This window comes from Bombina bombina, chromosome 6 (genome assembly GCF_027579735.1).
Source record: "Bombina bombina isolate aBomBom1 chromosome 6, aBomBom1.pri, whole genome shotgun sequence".
In the NCBI taxonomy this organism is placed as follows: Eukaryota; Metazoa; Chordata; class Amphibia; order Anura; family Bombinatoridae; genus Bombina; species Bombina bombina.
This window is the reverse complement of record NC_069504.1, coordinates 102,622,028-102,640,362: the sequence shown is the minus strand read 5'-3', so window position 1 is coordinate 102,640,362 and position 18,335 is coordinate 102,622,028. Positions and strand designations below refer to the sequence as shown.

The window sequence follows — 18,335 nt, the reverse complement described above, 5'->3', positions numbered from 1 at the left end:
CCCCATGCATTGAGGAATAGGGGCTACTACGAGATCTCCGTACGCTATCATCACACGTGACGTCACAACGGTCACGTAGGAGCCGCACAAAAAGACGCATTCAGTACCATTCGGTAACACCAAGCCGTATACAGCACGGCCGCCTATCTAACATATAAAATTGCCCTTTTTCACGTGCTATTGGAAAACCAAGGATCCATACAATTGTTCTAAAGTTGCTACTACCTTTAAAAACGCAAGTACTGATCACTTTTAACCTATTTTTTTTAGGTCCTATGAATGCTATTAATATTGCTACTTAAGGGAGACGTCCCTGAATTCTAGCTAATTTTTAAATACAGTTTATTTTAGATATGAACACCCTTTGATACATTGTTTATAAATTCATTGTTTTAAATAAATTGTTTCTCATAATATAAACCGTTACGTCGCCCTTGTTATTCGAGTACACATTTTCTTTTAGAGTCATACTTTGGATTAATATCGTTTATACATATATATACTTTTTTAGTGTTGGATATAATTACCCGGCCTATTGAACTGATATTACAGTCCCCATATATACCTTGGCTTTTAGCGTTTTTGGAACAACAAACTTCCCAGGTACTTTGCGAGGTCCAAAGGTCCTCAAGCATTCTTAGTGTATGCTTTAGTAGTTCCTTGGTTATTTCGGCCTGATTATTTATTTCCTCCTATGGTTCTTCTTCCCAGAGTATTTTCCAAGATAAAGCAAGAGAAGTATTTTGTAATCCTGATTGCTCTAGCATGGCCTCTCAGGATTTGGTATGCAGATCTGGTCCAGATGTCCAGTTGCCCTCCTTGACCTCTTCCTCTACGGTCAGACCTTCTGACTCCATGTCCTTTCTTCCATCCGGATCTTAAGTCTCTAAACTTGATGGTATGGAAATCGAACGTTTAGTTCTGAGACATAGAGGTTTCTCAGATTCTGTAATTGAGACTCTAATAAAGAATTGTAACCCTTTTTGTAGAAAAAATTATCACAAGGGTTGGAAAACCTTTATTTCCTGGTGTATAGATCATGGTTTTTTTTCTTGCATTTTTTTAGAATTCCTTGGATCCTTCAGTTTTTGCAGAATGGTTTAGATAAGGGTTTATCTGCCAGTTCTTTGAAAGGACACATTTCTGCCCTTTCAATATTTTTTCACAGAAAGATTGCTAGTCTTCCTGGTGTTCGTAATTCTTTGATTAGAATTAAACCTGTTGATAAGCCTATTTCTCCTCTGTAGAATCTTAACCTGGTGTTAAGAGTTTTGCAAGTTCCTCCTTTTGATCCTATGCATACATTGGACATTAAACTTCTTTCTTGGAAAGTGTCATTTCTGTTGGCTATTCTGCTAGAAGAGTTTCAGAATTGTCTGCTCTTTCTTGTGAGTCTCCTTATCTGATTTTTATTTTTTTATCAGGATAAGGCTGTTTTTTGGACAGCATTTAAAGTGGTAAAGTTAAGGCTATACAAATTCTAAACACACATAGGCTATATATTATAGTTGCTAGGTTTTTGGTTTTTGAAATGTATTCCTAAATATTTATACATTTTTATTTTATTTACTACTTCTTAACAATCCTTCCTCTGCCCCCTTTCTAGTTCCTGGTTTGGAGACTGTGACGTAGAGCGGTCCCACCTGCTCTCTATGTAGGCATCAAGGCTCGCTCACGAGGTCGGCAAAGGTGCCCATGAATGCACAGAATCCTGTCAAAATCCAGGGTCCATAGTCGGTAGGGAGGAGGCTGGCCTGCAGTCCTCTCCAAGTACAAAAGTAACGGAGGCTTCTGTTACAGAATGGATTAATAGAATTAATTTCCCCAAAAAATTAAACATTACAGCTACATAATTATAAACTAATCCTTATTTCAGGATGAATAATCATTGGACTATAATCTATTTTAAATAATAGCTTTAGATTGTTCTTTAAAAAAACATATATTAAAAAAATTCTATTTAAATTAAAATAATCAGAGTTAAATCAAAAAAGCTGATTAAAATAAAAAAAGAAATTGATTTTTTTTTTTTCTTTAAATTAAATATCATTGATTTTTAATTTTTATCCACTCTGGGTCTGTGTTTAACCTATGCAGATGGATTAAACACATAGTTAAAATCAGCTCTAGAGCAACAATGTGCTACAGGGAGCTAGTTAACCACATCTGGTTAAAAATACATATATTTGTAGCCAGCAATTACCCACTAGCTCTCAGTGCTGATCCTGAGCTTATCTAGATATACTTCTCAACAAAGGATACTAAGAAGACAAAGTAAATTTGATAACTGCAGTAAATGCTTTGTATGAATCATGAAAGCTTTTTTCTTTCATGTAATTAGCAAGAGTCCATGAGCTAGTGACGTATGGGATATACATTCCTACCAGGAGGGGCAAAGTTTCCCAAACCTCAAAATGCCTATAAATACACCCCTCACCACACCCACAATTCAGTTTTACAAACTTTGCCTCCTATGGAGGTGGTGAAGTAAGTTTGTGCTAGATTCTACGTTGATATGCGCTCCGCAGCAAGTTGGAGCCCGGTTTTCCTCTCAGCGTGCAGTGAATGTCAGAGGGATGTGAGGAGAGTATTGCCTATTTGAATGCAGTGATCTCCTTCTACGGGGTCTATTTCATAGGTTCTCTGTTATCGGTCGTAGAGATTCATCTCTTACCTCCCTTTTCAGATCGACGATATACTCTTATATATACCATTACCTCTGCTGATTCTCGTTTCAGTACTGGTTTGGCTTTCTACAAACATGTAGATGAGTGTCCTGGGGTAAGTAAATCTTATTTTCTGTGACACTCTAAGCTATGGTTGGGCACTTTGTTTATAAAGTTCTAAATATATGTATTCAAACATTTATTTGCCTTGACTCAGAATGTTCAACATTCCTTATTTTCAGACAGTCAGTTTCATATTTGGGATAATGCATTTGAATTAATCATTTTTTCTTACCTTCAAAAATTTGACTCTTTTTTTCCCTGTGGGCTGTTAGGCTCGCGGGGGCTGAAAATGCTTCATTTTATTGCGTCATTCTTGGCGCTGACTTTTTTGGCGCAAAAAATCTTTTCCGTTTCTGGCGTCATACGTGTCGCCGGAAGTTGCGTCATTTTTTGATGTTATTTTGCGCCAAAAGTGTCGGCGTTCCGGAAGTGGCGTCATTTTTGGCGCCAAAAGCATTTAGGCGCCAAATAATGTGGGCGTCTTATTTGGCGCTAAAAAAATATGGGCGTCGCTTTTGTCTCCACATTATTTAAGTCTCATTTTTCATTGCTTCTGGTTGCTAGAAGCTTGTTCTTTGGCATTTTTTCCCATTCCTGAAACTGTCATTTAAGGAATTTGATCAATTTTGCTTTATATGTTGTTTTTTCTCTTACATATTGCAAGATGTCTCACATCTGGACCTACCAAAGCTAAGTGTATCTGCTGTAAACTTTTGGTAGCTATTCCTCCGGCTGTTGTTTGTATTAATTGTCATGACAAACTTGTTAATGCAGATAATATTTCCTTTAGTAAAGTACCATTGCCTGTTGCAGTTCCTTCAACATCTAAGGTGCAGAATGTTCCTAATAACATAAGAGATTTTGTTTCTGAATCCATCAAGAAGGCTATGTCTGTTATTTCTCCTTCTAGTAAACATAAAAAATCTTTTAAAACTTCTCTCCCTACAGATGAATTTTTAAATGAACATCATCATTCTGATTCTGATGATTCTTCTGGTTCAGAGGATTCTGTCTCAGAGATTGATGCTGATAAATCTTCATATTTATTTAAAATGGAATTTATTCGTTCTTTACTTAAAGAAGTACTAATTGCTTTAGAAATAGAGGATTCTGGTCCTCTTGATACTAATTCTAAACGTTTAGATAAGGTATTTAAATCTCCTGTGGTTATTCCAGAAGTTTTTCCTGTTCCTAATGCTATTTCTGGAGTAATTTCCAAAGAATGGGATAAATTGGGTAATTCATTTACTCCTTCTAAACGTTTTAAGCAATTATATCCTGTGCCGTCTGACAGATTAGAATTTTGGGACAAAATCCCTAGAGTTGATGGGGCTATTTCTACCCTTGCTAAACGTACTACTATTCCTACGTCAGATGGTACTTCGTTTAAGGATCCTTTAGATAGGAAAATTGAATCCTTTCTAAGAAAAGCTTATCTGTGTTCAGGTAATCTTCTTAGACCTGCTATATCATTGGCTGATGTTGCTGCAGCTTCAACTTTTTGGTTGGAAACTTTAGCGCAACAAGTAACAGATCATGATTCTCATAATATTATTATTCTTCAGCATGCTAATAATTTTATCTGTGATGCCATTTTTGATATTATTAGAGTTGATGTCAGGTTTATGTCTCTAGCTATTTTAGCTAGAAGAGCTTTATGGCTTAAGACTTGGAATGCTGATATGGCTTCTAAATCAACTCTACTTTCCATTTCTTTCCAGGGTAACAAATTATTTGGTTCTCAGTTGGATTCTATTATCTCAACTGTTACTGGTGGGAAAGGAACTTTTTTACCACAGGATAAAAAATCTAAGGGTAAAAACAGGGCTAATAATCGTTTTCGTTCCTTTCGTTTCAACAAAGAACAAAAGCCTGATCCTTCATCCTCAGGAGCAGTTTCAGTTTGGAAACCATCTCCAGTCTGGAATAAATCCAAGCCTGCTAGAAAGGCAAAGCCTGCTTCTAAGTCCACATGAAGGTGCGGCCCTCATTCCAGCTCAGCTGGTAGGGGGCAGGTTACGTTTTTTCAAAGAAATTTGGTTCAATTCTGTTCACAATCTTTGGATTCAGAACATTGTTTCAGAAGGGTACAGAATTGGTTTCAAGATGAGACCTCCTGCAAAGAGATTTTTTCTTTCCCGTGTCCCAGTAAATCCAGTGAAAGCTCAAGCATTTCTGAATTGTGTTTCAGATCTAGAGTTGGCTGGAGTAATTATGCCAGTTCCAGTTCCGGAACAGGGGATGGGGTTTTATTCAAATCTCTTCATTGTACCAAAGAAGGAGAATTCCTTCAGACCAGTTCTGGATCTAAAAATATTGAATCGTTATGTAAGGATACCTACGTTCAAAATGGTAACTGTAAGGACTATCTTGCCTTTTGTTCAGCAAGGGCATTATATGTCCACAATAGATTTACAGGATGCATATCTGCATATTCCGATTCATCCAGATCATTATCAGTTCCTGAGATTCTCTTTTCTGGACAAGCATTACCAATTTGTGGCTCTGCCGTTTGGCCTAGCTACAGCTCCAAGAATTTTTACAAAGGTTCTCGGTGCCCTTCTATCTGTAATCAGAGAACAGGGTATTGTGGTATTTCCTTATTTGGACGATATCTTGGTACTTGCTCAGTCTTTACATTTAGCAGAATCTCATACGAATCGACTTGTGTTGTTTCTTCAAGATCATGGTTGGAGGATCAATTTACCAAAAAGTTCATTGATTCCTCAAACAAGGGTGACCTTTCTGGGTTTCCAGATAGATTGTGTCCATGACTCTGTCTTTAACAGACAAGAGACGTCTAAAATTGATTTCAGCTTGTCGAAACCTTCAGTCACAATCATTCCCTTCGGTAGCCTTATGCATGGAAATTCTAGGTCTTATGACTGCTGCATCGGACGCGATCCCCTTTGCTCGTTTTCACATGCGACCTCTTCAGCTCTGTATGCTGAATCAATGGTGCAAGGATTACACAAAGATATCTCAAATAATATCTTTAAAACCGATTGTACGACACTCTCTAACGTGGTGGACAGATCACCATCGTTTAATTCAGGGGGCTTCTTTTGTGCTTCCGACCTGGACTGTAATTTCAACAGATGCAAGTCTCACGGGTTGGGGAGCTGTGTGGGGATCTCTGACGGCACAAGGAGTTTGGGAATCTCAGGAGGTGAGATTACCGATCAATATTTTGGAACTTCGTGCAATTTTCAGAGCTCTTCAGTTTTGGCCTCTTCTGAAGAGAGAATCGTTCATTTGTTTTCAGACAGACAATGTCACAACTGTGGCATACATCAATCATCAAGGAGGGACTCACAGTCCTCTGGCTATGAAAGAAGTATCTCGAATTCTGGTTTGGGCGGAATCCAGCTCCTGTCTAATCTCTGCGGTTCATATCCCAGGTATAGACAATTGGGAAGCGGATTATCTCAGTCGCCAAACGTTGCATCCGGGCGAATGGTCTCTTCACCCAGAGGTATTTCTTCAGATTGTTCAAATGTGGGAACTTCCAGAAATAGATCTGATGGCGTCTCATCTAAACAAGAAACTTCCCAGGTATCTGTCCAGATCCCGGGATCCTCAGGCGGAGGCAGTGGATGCATTATCACTTCCTTGGAAGTATCATCCTGCCTATATCTTTCCGCCTCTTGTTCTTCTTCCAAGAGTAATCTCCAAGATTCTGAAGGAATGCTCGTTTGTTCTGCTGGTAGCTCCGGCATGGCCTCACAGGTTTTGGTATGCGGATCTGGTCCGGATGGCCTCTTGCCAACCGTGGACTCTTCCGTTAAGACCAGACCTTCTGTCGCAAGGTCCTTTTTTCCATCAGGATCTGAAATCCTTAAATTTAAAGGTATGGAGATTGAACGCTTGATTCTTGGTCAAAGAGGTTTCTCTGACTCTGTGATTAAAACTATGTTACAGGCGCGTAAATCTGTATCTAGAGAGATATATTATAGAGTCTGGAAGACTTATATTTCTTGGTGTCTTTCTCATCATTTTTCTTGGCATTCTTTTAGAATACCGAGAATTTTACAGTTTCTTCAGGATGGTTTAGATAAGGGTTTGTCCGCAAGTTCCTTGAAAGGACAAATCTCTGCTCTTTCTGTTCTTTTCCACAGAAAGATTGCTAGTCTTCCTGATATTCATTGTTTTGTACAAGCTTTGGTTCGTATAAAACCTGTCATTAAGTCAATTTCTCCTCCTTGGAGTTTGAATTTGGTTCTGGGGGCTCTTCAAGCTCCTCCGTTTGAACCTATGCATTCATTGGACATTAAATTACTTTCTTGGAAAGTTTTGTTCCTTTTGGCAATCTCTTCTGCCAGAAGAGTTTCTAAATTATCTGCTCTTTCTTGTGAGTCTCCTTTTCTGATTTTTCATCAGGATAAGGCGGTGTTGCAAACTTCTTTTGATTTTTTACCTAAAGTTGTGAATTCCAACAACATTAGTAGAGAAATTGTGGTTCCTTCATTATGTCCTAATCCTAAGAATTCTAAGGAGAAATCGTTGCATTCTTTGGATGTTGTTAGAGCTTTGAAATATTATGTTGAAGCTACTAAGTCTTTCCGTAAGACTTCTAGTCTATTTGTTATCTTTTCCGGTTCTAGAAAAGGCCAGAAAGCTTCTGCCATTTCTTTGGCATCTTGGTTGAAATCTTTAATTCATCTTGCCTATGTTGAGTCGGGTAAAACTCCGCCTCAGAGGATTACAGCTCATTCTACTAGGTCAGTTTCTACTTCCTGGGCGTTTAGGAATGAAGCTTCGATTGATCAGATTTGCAAAGCAGCAACTTGGTCCTCTTTGCATACTTTTACTAAATTCTACCATTTTGTTGTATTTTCTTCTTCTGAAGCAGTTTTTGGTAGAAAAGTACTTCAGGCAGCGGTTTCAGTTTGAATCTTCTGCTTATGTTTTTCATTAAACTTTATTTTGGGTGTGGATTATTTTTAGCAGGAATTGGCTGTCTGTATTTTATCCATCCCTCTCTAGTGACTCTTGTGTGGAAAGATCCACATCTTGGGTAATCATTATCCCATACGTCACTAGCTCATGGACTCTTGCTAATTACATGAAAGAAAACATAATTTATGTAAGAACTTACCTGATAAATTCATTTCTTTCATATTAGCAAGAGTCCATGAGGCCCGCCCTTTTTTTGTGGTGGTTATGATTTTTGTATAAAGCACAATTATTCCAATTCCTTATTTTATATGCTTTTGCACTTTTTTATCACCCCACTTCTTGGCTATTCGTTAAACTGAATTGTGGGTGTGGTGAGGGGTGTATTTATAGGCATTTTGAGGTTTGGGAAACTTTGCCCCTCCTGGTAGGAATGTATATCCCATACGTCACTAGCTCATGGACTCTTGCTAATATGAAAGAAATGAATTTATCAGGTAAGTTCTTACATAAATTATGTTTTTTTACTTTTATGCCCCTGTTAATGGTTTGCTAATCTGCTTTAAAATCCTGTTGAGTAGGTGCCTTGTGGTGCAAGTGTTTTAAAGGGATAGCCAACCCAAAACTTATAATTAACCCCTTAATGACCGGACCATTTTTCAATTTTCTTACCCTTAATGACAATGGCTATTTTTACATTTCTGCAGTGTTTGCGTTTAGCTGTAATTTTCCTCTTACTCGTTTACTGTACCCACACATATACCGTTTTTCTCGCCATTAAATGGACTTTCTAAAGATACCATTATTTTCATCATATCTTATAATTTACTAAAAAAAAATGATAAAATATGAGGAAAAAATGGAAAAAAACACACTTTTTCTAACTTGGACCCCCAAAATCTGTTACACATCTACAATCACCAAAAAACACTGATGCTAAATAGTTTATAAATTTTGTCCTGAGTTTAGAAATACCCAATGTTTGCACGTTCTTTGCTTTTTTTGCAATTTATGGGGCAATAAATACAAGTAGCACTTTACTATTTCCAAACCACTTTTTTTCATAATTAGCGCTAGTTACTTTGGAACCCTGATATCTGTCAGGAATACCTGAATATCCCTTGACATGTATATATTTTGTTTTAGAAGACATCCCAAAGTATTGATCTAGGCCCATTTTGGTATATTTCATGCCACCATTTCACCGCCAAATGCGATAAAAAAAAAAAAAAAAGTTCACTTTTTCACAAATTTTGTCACAAACTTTAGGTTTCCCACTGAAATTATTTATAAACAGCTTCTGCAATTATGGCACAAATGGTTGTAAATTCTTCTCTGGGATCCCCTTTTTCAGAAATAACAGACTTATATGGCTTTGTGGTTGCGTTTTGGTAATTAGAAGGCCGCTAAATGCCGCTGCGTACCACACGTGTTTTATGTCCAGGAGTGAAGGGGTTAATTAGGGAGCTTGTAGTGTTAATTTTAGCTTTAGTGTAGTAGACAACCCCAAGTATTGATCTAGGCCCATTTTGGTATATTTTATGCCACCATTTCACCGCCAAATGCGAGCAAATAAAAAAAAAAACTTTACATTTTTCACAATTTTAGGTTTCTCACTGAAATTATTTACAAACAGCTTGTGTTATTATGGCAGAAATTGTTGTAAAAGCTTCTCTGGGATCCCCTTTGTTCAGAAATAGCAGACTTATATGGCTTTGGCGTTGCTTTTTGGTAATTAGAAGGCCGCTAAATGCTGCTGCGCACCACACGTGAATTATGCCCAGCAGTGAAGGGGTTAAATTAGGTAGCTTGTAAGGAGCTTGCAGGGTTAATTTTAGAGATCAGCCTCCCACCTGACACATCCCACCCCCTGATCCCTCCCAAACAGCTCTCTTCCCTCCCCCACCCCACAATTGTTACCGCCATCTTAAGTACTGGCAGAAAGTCTGCCAGTACTAAATAAGAGTTTTTTTGTTTTTTTTTAAATAAAAATAATAAAATATTTTAGTTGTGATGAACCCCTTCCTTAGCACCAACCTCCCTGATCCCCCCTCCAGCTCTCTAACCCTCTCCCCTACCTAATTACCGCCATCTTGGGTACTGGCAGCTGTCTGCCAGTACCCAGTTTGGCCCCACAAACCAAAGTATTTTAATTTTATTTTTAACTTTTATTTTTATTTTTAATTATTTCTGTAGTGTAGCAGCCCCCCCCACAATACCCCCACCCCCTCCCAGATCCTTTAATATGGAAAAAAAAAATTGTAACTTTTTTTCCCCCTTCCTAACTTCATTGGTGTCAGTGTGGCTAATGCGTGCACGCGCGTCCACGTGCACACCCTCGTGCGCGCACGCATCGTGCACGCGCGCACACGCGCTCCTTCCTCCCACCCGGTCAAACGGCACCATCGGCACCATCGCTACCAGTGCAGAGAGGGCCACAGAGTGGCTCTCTCTGCATCGGAGGCTTGTAAAGGGGTATTGCAGGATGCCTCCATATCGAGGCATCACTGCAATACCCTCAGAGCTGCTGGAAGTGGTTGTGATCACTTCCAGCACTCTGTTAGACAACTGACTTACCAGGTACGTCCATTGTCATTAACTGCTTGTTAATGCATGACGTACCTGGTACGTCAGTTGTCATTAAGGGGTTAATTATTTCTATCTAGTATGTAATAATGAATAACACATCCTGTAGCCCATGTTTAATGCGAATATAGTTTTAGTGTAAAATAATTTACTAGTTCTCCTCTGGCCGTTTTCAAATGGCCACTAGACCCCCTCCTTTCCCTGACAGGCTTGTGCACTTAATTTGCGCATGCTCAATGTTTTTTTTTCCGTCAAGGGAGGTATTCTATTAAATGATCCCCTTGACAAAAAAAAAGCATTGAGCATGCGCAAATTACGTGCACGGGCCAGATTGACACGGGCCGGCTATTTTCAACTTAACCTACATGTAGGATGACGTCAGGGAAAGGAGGGGGTCTGGCGGCCATTTGAAATGGCCGGAGGAGAACTAGTAAATGATTTTACACTAAAACTATATTCGTATTAAACATGGGGGCTACAGGATATTTTATTCATCATTACATACTAGATAGAAATAATTGATTATAATTTTGGGTCGACCGTCCCTTTTAAGCTCGTCTTTTTAAAATTCTGCTGAGTGAGTTTAAATAGGGTTAAAGGGATAGGGAAGTCAAATCTAAACTTGCATGATTCAGATAGAGCATGTCATTTTAAGACATTTTTAAATTCACTTCCATTTTCAAATGTGCTTTGTTCTCTTGGTAATTCTTGTTGAAAAAGAATATGCACATATCCACAACTAGTTGGAGCTAGCTGCTGATTGGTGCCTGCACACATTTGTCTCTTGTGATTGGCTAACTAGATGTGTTCATCTAGCTTCCTCTGTGAAATTTTGTTTCTAAAACAAAAGATAAGATAATGAAGCAAATGTTTTAATAGAAGTAAATTGGAAAGTGGTTTTTAAATTGTATGTGCTATCCAAATCATAATTTATTTTTGTTGGGGGGGTGGGTCCTGTCCCTTTTAAGAATTCACACATTGTCATTCCACCTCTGAAACTAGATTAATTTAGTTTTTTTTTTTTTTATTTTATGTATAACACGTTTTGGTTATATATTTTATTCTATCTCTTCCATTATAAATTGCCAATTGGTGCTGTGTAGTCAAAATATGTTCCATTATAAAATGAATTTATTAATTTTATAATGGAAAATCTGTATATAATCCTACATGTTGATGATTTAGAAAGGAGGAGCTGTAAGTTTTTATTAAGCTGCTTTCATATGAGCGAGTATGCAGCCGCAATTTTAAGAAGCAGATCTTGCTGCTTGTCCTCTCCGCCTCCTGTGAGATTTCGGACTTAAAATGAATGTAAATTTTGATGATAAAGTACCCGGTTTTTAAAATTTCGATTAAAAACGGGGCCACTTTAATTTATCAAAATTTACATTTCGCTTGTGTTGTGAAAATATTTACCTTTTAATCTTGACAGCCGCTCCAGCTTCCCCCGGTCGTCGCAAGCCTCTTCCTACGTCAGAAATGACAGATCGGTCATCCTCCAATCACGGCTTCCCTCTGGGGAATTGGTGTCTGATTCAACACTGTGATTGGAGGAAGCCGGATTCCTCATTTTAGACCCAGGAAGAAGCTTTGCGACGGGCGGAGGAAGCGATGCAGCGGCTGTCAAGATTAAAAGGCAAGTGTTTCTTTTACAAAGATATGACGAGTCCACGTATTTCATCCTTACTTGTGGGATATTAACCTCCTGCTAACAGGAAGTGGCAAAGAGCACCACAGCAGAGCTGTATATATATAGCCCCTCCCCTTCCCCTCCACCCTCAGTCATTCTCTTTGCCTGTGTTATACTAGGAAGACATGGTAAATTGAGGTGTTAGTTTTAGTTTCTTCAATCAAGAAGTTTTTTATTTTAAATGGTACCGGTGCATACTAATTTCCTCAGGGGGATATGGAAGAAGATTTCTGCCCTGAGGTTTGATGATCTTAGCATTTGTAACTAAGATCCACGCTGGTTCCCACAAGACTTCTGAAGGTAACAATGAGACATCTTCAGTGTGGAGACCGGTTTCATGCTACAAGCAGCATTAAGGTATGTGCAGCCTTTTTTTCTGAGGAGACTTGGTGTATCAGAACTGGCTGGCATTTATTTCCCTGTATGGGAATGGGGTAAGCAGTAAAACATATTTTAATAATAGGGGTGTTACTGGAGTCCCTATTTTATATTTATCATTAGTTGATATTTGGGCATTATGTGACATGAGAGACAATATAAAAAACTATGTTTTATGTTTTTTATTTTTGGCACTTATTGGTTTTATGCTTGAGGGTTATATCGTGTGTATTTTTACTTTAGTGCAAAACTGCATTTCCATGCGTTGTTGTTTGGGCCTACTCCAACTTTTGACCTTAAGGGACGGAGCCTATTTTGGCGCAATTTCTTCAGGCTTAGCAGCAGCAAACAGTAACTCGGTGATTCCTGGACTGTGTAGCTGGTGCAGAGTGTATTTTTATCTATCTTTTGACTACATTAACCAACGATATTAAGTTAAATTTGGGAATAATTGAACGTCTTTTGTGCATTTTGGAAAAATGGTTCACTTTTTCTTTTCTTAAAGGCACAGTACACGTTTTTTCTAATGTTTATTTTATGCTATAAATAAGTGTTTAAACGACTTTTGTGGTATTACTAGTCTGTTCAACATGTCTGACATTGAGGTTTCTCATTGTTCTATGTGTTTAGAAGCTATTGTGCAACCCCCTCTAACATTGTGTAACTTTTGTACTGAAAGGGCTTTACAATGTAAAAAGCATATTTTGAATAAAGTAAGTGTGCCTAGGGATGATTCTCAGTCTGAAGAGAATCAGGATATGCCATCCAATTCTCCCCAAGTGTCACAACCTTTTATGCCCACACAAGCGACGTCTAGTACTTCTAGTGCGTCTAATTCCTTTACTCTGCAGGAGATGGCTGCAGTTATGTTAACTACACTTACAGAGGTATTGTCTAAATTACCAGTGTTGCAGGGTAAACGCAGTAGGTTAAGTATTAATGTAAATACTAAATCCTCTGATGCTTTATTAGCTATTTCCGATTTTCCCTCACAGTGCTCTCAGTTGGGGATTAGGGAATTACTGTCTGAGGGTGAAATTTCTGATTCAGGGAATGCTATGTGATTTAAATTTAAGCTTGATCACCTATGCCTGTTGCTTAGGGAGGTTTTAGAGACTCTGGATGATTGTGATCCTATTGTGATTCCTCCAGAGAAATTGTGTAAAATGGATAAATATTTGGAAGTTCCTACTTACACTGATGTTTTTCTGGTTCCTAAGAGAATTTCGGAATTTTTTAGTAAGGAATGGTATAGACCAGGTATACAGTTTTCTCCCTCTCCTAATTTTAAGAAAATGTTTCCTATATCAGAAACCATTCGGGACTCATGGCAAGCGGTCCCTAAGGTAGAGGGAGCTATGTCTTCCCTAGCTAAGTGTACTACTATACCCATTGAGGATAGTTGTGATTTCAATGATCCTATGGATAAGAAATTAGAGGGTCTACTAAAGAAAATATTTGTTAATCAGGGATTTCTTTTACAACCTACGACTTGCATTGTTCCAGTAACTACTGCAAGCAGCTTTTTGGTTTGAGGCTCCATTAGATGACATTATAGATAGAATTAAGGCTCTTAAGCTAGCTAATTCTTTTATTACTGATGCCGCTTTTCAAATTACTAAATTAGCTCCAAAAAAATGTAGGATTTGCTATTTTAGCACGTAGAGCATTGTGGCTCAAATCTTGGTCTGCTGATGTGTCATCAAAACATAAGCTTTTAGCTATTCCCTTTAAAGGTAAGACCCTTTTTGGGCCATAATTGAAGGATTTCATTTCTGAAATTACAGGAGGTAAGGGCCATGTCCTACTTCAGGATAGGTCGGTTAAAATGAGGGGTAAACGGAATAATTGACGTTCCTTTCGGAACTTTAAAGGAGTACCCCCGCTTCTTCTTCTTCCATAAAGCAGCATGAAGGGGTGGCCCCCGATCCGGGACCGGATCTAGTAGGGGGCAGACTTTCTTTCTTTGCTCAGGCTTGGGCAAGAGATGTTCAGGATTCCTGGGCACTAGAAATAGTGACCCACGGTTATCAATTGGAATTCAAGGATTTTCTCCCAAGAGGGAGATTTCATCTTTCAAAATTATCTGCAAACCAGATAAAGAGAGAGGCGTTCTTACGCTGTGTAAAATACCTTTTTACTATGGGAGTAATCTGTCCTGGAACAGGGACAGGGGTTTTACTCAAACCTATTTGTGGTCCCCAAAAAAGAGGGAACGTTCAGACCCATTTTTTTACCTCAAGTGTCTAAACAAATTTCTAAGAGTTCCATCATTCAAGATGGAGACAATTCGAGGGATCCTCAGGCTGAACTGATAGATGCCTTGGCAGTACCTTGGTTGTTCAGCCTAGCTTATGTGTTTCCGCCGTTTCCTCTCCTCCCACGCGTGATTGCTCGAATCGGACAGGAGAGAGCTTCAGTGATCCTGATAGCGCCTGCGTGGCCACACAGGACTTGGTATGCGGATCTAGTAGACATGTCCTCTCTGCCACCGTGGAAACTTCCGTTGAGACAGGACCTTTTCATTCAAGGTCCTTTCCAACATCCAAATCTAATTTCTCTGCAACTGACTGCCTGGAGATTGAACGCTTGATTTTATCGAAGCGAGGATTCTCTGGTTCAGTTATCAATACTTTGATGCAGGCTAGAAAGCCTGTCACTAGAAAAATCTATCATAAGATATGGCGGAAATATCTTTTTGGTGTGAATCCAAGGGTTACTCATAGAGTAAAGTTAGGATTCCTAGGATTTTGTCTTTTCTCCAAGAAGGATTGGAGAAAGGGTTATCAGCAAGTTCCTTATAGGGACAAATTTCAGCTTTGTCAATTCTGTTTCACAAACGTTTGGCAAATGTATCAGATGTTCAGTCTTTTTGTCAGGCTCTATATAGAATTAAGCCTGTATTTAGTCCTATTACTTCTCCCTGGAGTTTGAATTTAGTTCTTCGAGTTCTGCAAGGGGTTCCGTTTGAACCTATGCATTCCATAGATATTAAACTATTATCTTGGAAAGTTCTGTTTTTGGTTGCTATTTCTTCTGCTCGAAGAGTTTCTGAGCTTTCAGCATTACAGTGTGATTCGCCTCATCTCATATTTCATTCTGATAAGGTGGTTTTTACGTACCAAACCTGGGTTCCTTCCTAAGGTTCTTTCGAATAAGAATATTAATCAGGAGATTGTTGTTCCTTCTTCGTGTCCTAATCCTTCTAAGAAGGAGCGTCTGTTACATAACTTGGACGTGGTCCGTGCCTTAAAGTTTTACTTACAGGCAACTAAGGATTTCCGTCAAAAATCTTCATTATTCATTGTTTATTCTGGAAAGCGTAGGGGTCAGAAAGCTACGCTACCTCTTTCTTTTTGGCTGAGAAGTATCATCCGCCTGGCATATGAGACTGCTGGACAGAAGCATCCTGAAAGAATTACGGCTCATTCTTCTAGGGCTGTGGCTTCCACATGGTCTTTTTAAAAACGATGCATCTGTGGAACAGATTTGTAAGGCTGCAACTTGGTCGTCCCTTCACACTTTTTCCAAATTTTACAAATTTAATACTTTTGCTTCTTCTGAGGCTATCTTTGGGAGAAAGGTTCTTCAAGCAGTGGTGCCTTCCGTTTAGGTTCCTGTCTTGTCCCTCCCTTTCATCCGTGTCCTATTGCTTTGGTATTGGTTTCCCACAAGTAAGGATGAAATCCGTGGACTCGTCATATCTTTGTAAAAGAAAACTAAATCTATGCTTACCTGATAAATTACTTTCTTTTACGATATGACGATGTCACATTCTGTACCTTTAAGAAATAGTCCTGCCCTCTCCTCACTTGGCTATAAAGTATCAACCCACACACCTGTTCTTTGCTTGATTATTGAAGTGCATAGCTACTAGTGATTGCACTTTGTACCTCGCTCTCTGAGAAGTCTTTCTGTCAACAGTTTGTTTGATGAAACTTACCACCTTTAAAAGTCGCTAACTGGATTCAGCCCTTTTGTCACGTGTCGGTTACATTGCTTCTACTATTTTCCTGGTACCTGTGACGTCATCTCACAACGCCAGACGCCTAACCTTTGCACTTGAGGTCTAACAACTTCAACCGCTCACCGTATACCACAGCCGCTCCTCACTACAGCTCCTCTCTGCAGCTCCTCACTACAGCTCCTCACTGCAGCTCCTCTCTGCAGCTCTTCACTGCAGCTCCTCTCTGCAGCTCTTCACTGCAGCTCCTCTCTGCAGCTCCTCTCTGCAGCTCCTCTGTGATCCACTTCAACCAGACGCCACTTCTCACAACTAAGCTGTTTCCAAACCGCAAGTATTTCCTATAAAGACTGTGTCCTAACAAGATTCTGTTTGCCTCTGCTAACACTGAAACTAAGTACTAAATAGAGACAGGTTTGTGAGACTGTATTCCTAACTATTTGCTCTAATCATTACTTGCTACACTAACAGCTCTGCTTACTAAATGCCTAAACATTTGTGCCTCAATTGCTGTTCGGTTAACCCCTGACATACTCGCTACTCCCACAGCCTCTGTAAACCCTACCACTCTCTCTGAAAAGTGCTACCTTAACTGTGCTACAAACATATTTGATTCAAGCCTTTAATTACGATCCCTGCTCTAAAACATAACTTTTTACTATATTTGTCTGCTACAGTAAACACTTTATGAAAAACCCTACCTTCTAAAGTGTATTCAGCAAAAACCGCTATCTCTTATGCTAACACCTTATGCATCAATTACATATGTTTAAGGATTTAAAGAGACAGCCACAAAACAACAAATTATATTACTGATGTATACATACAGTTAATTTTTATATAGTAGCTTCCTGACAGACGAGTCCATGGCCCACCCTGTTCTTTTTAAGACAGTTTTTCTTTATATTTTTTGTAAACTTCAGTCACCTCTGCACCTTATTAGCCTTTCCTTTTTCTCTTCCTATACCTTCTGCCGAATCACTGAGGGTGGAGGGGAATGGGAGGGGCTATATATATACAGGTCTGCTGTGGTGCTCTTTGCCACTTCCTGTTAGCAGGAGGTTAATATCCCACAAGTAAGGATGAAATCCGTGGACTCGTCATATCGTAAAAGAAAGTAATTTATCAGGTAAGCATAAATTTAGTTTTTCACAACACGAGTGAAATGTAAATTTTGATGAATTAAAGTGCCCCTGTTTTTAATTGAATTTTTAAAAACCGGGCACTTTATCATCCAAATTTACATTCACGTTAAAGCTACCCGAACAAACGAGTTATGGGTGATAGATGAGCCCTGCAATTGCACATTTTAAAGAGACATTAAACACAAATTGTAAACTACATGATTATGAACCTTCATATATAAGAATAATTTGCAATGAAAACTGCAGCTTTATTTTGTCAAACGAGTATATTGTTATAGGTTTATTCTTTTCACTGATTTCCCTGTCCCACAGAAAAAGAACCCCTGCTAACCAATCACAAACTAATATTCAGATATAACATGAACTCTTTTTGCACATATACAGACTAGGGTACCCTGCCCTCTTATATTACCATAAGGAGGGTTAGCAGTAAATTTAACTTAGTTACTTTTGCAAAGAATTATTTTCCAATCATGAATGTTGATGCAAAACTGATAATCCACCTTTTAGAAGCATGTGACACCATAGAAGCTTAGGGAGGCAAAAGTAAACAAATGTTGACATAAATTGTCTAAAAGTATTAACCCAATCCCACCTGGGAGAAATTTAAACAAGCACCATTTTTAGATGTACTTTACAGCAAAATAAATAATTAATGTATCTTGCAATAATATTTCAATTCCAAAAATAAAATATTTTAGACGTCACATTTAATAGTCTTTAACTTTTGTTTTGTAGATATTAGAAACGAAACTCCACTAAATTGTATGTATTTTTTTAATGTATTGCAGTTGCCTTGTTGAAGATGTGAAAGAAGAAATTTTGCAGCCACCAGAACCTCGTCCAGTGCCACCCATCTTGACCCCCTCGCCTCCATCTGCCTATCCAACTGTGACCACTGTTTGGCAGGACAGTGATCGTTATCATCCCAAACCAGTTTTGCACAT

At 38.7% G+C, this 18,335-nt stretch overlaps 1 protein-coding gene across 1 annotated transcript in view; it reads left to right on the top strand.

Annotated features, from left to right (window-relative positions):
• PTPN12 (protein tyrosine phosphatase non-receptor type 12) overlaps window positions 1-18,335 on the top strand; it is a 330,655-nt gene that overhangs the window by 255,492 nt on the left and 56,828 nt on the right. The window contains exon 12 of the mRNA XM_053719169.1: window positions 18,180-18,335. This exon is cut by the window's right edge and continues 755 nt beyond it. Coding sequence (XP_053575144.1) covers window positions 18,180-18,335 — 156 coding nt within the window. The remainder of the gene's footprint in view (window positions 1-18,179) is intronic.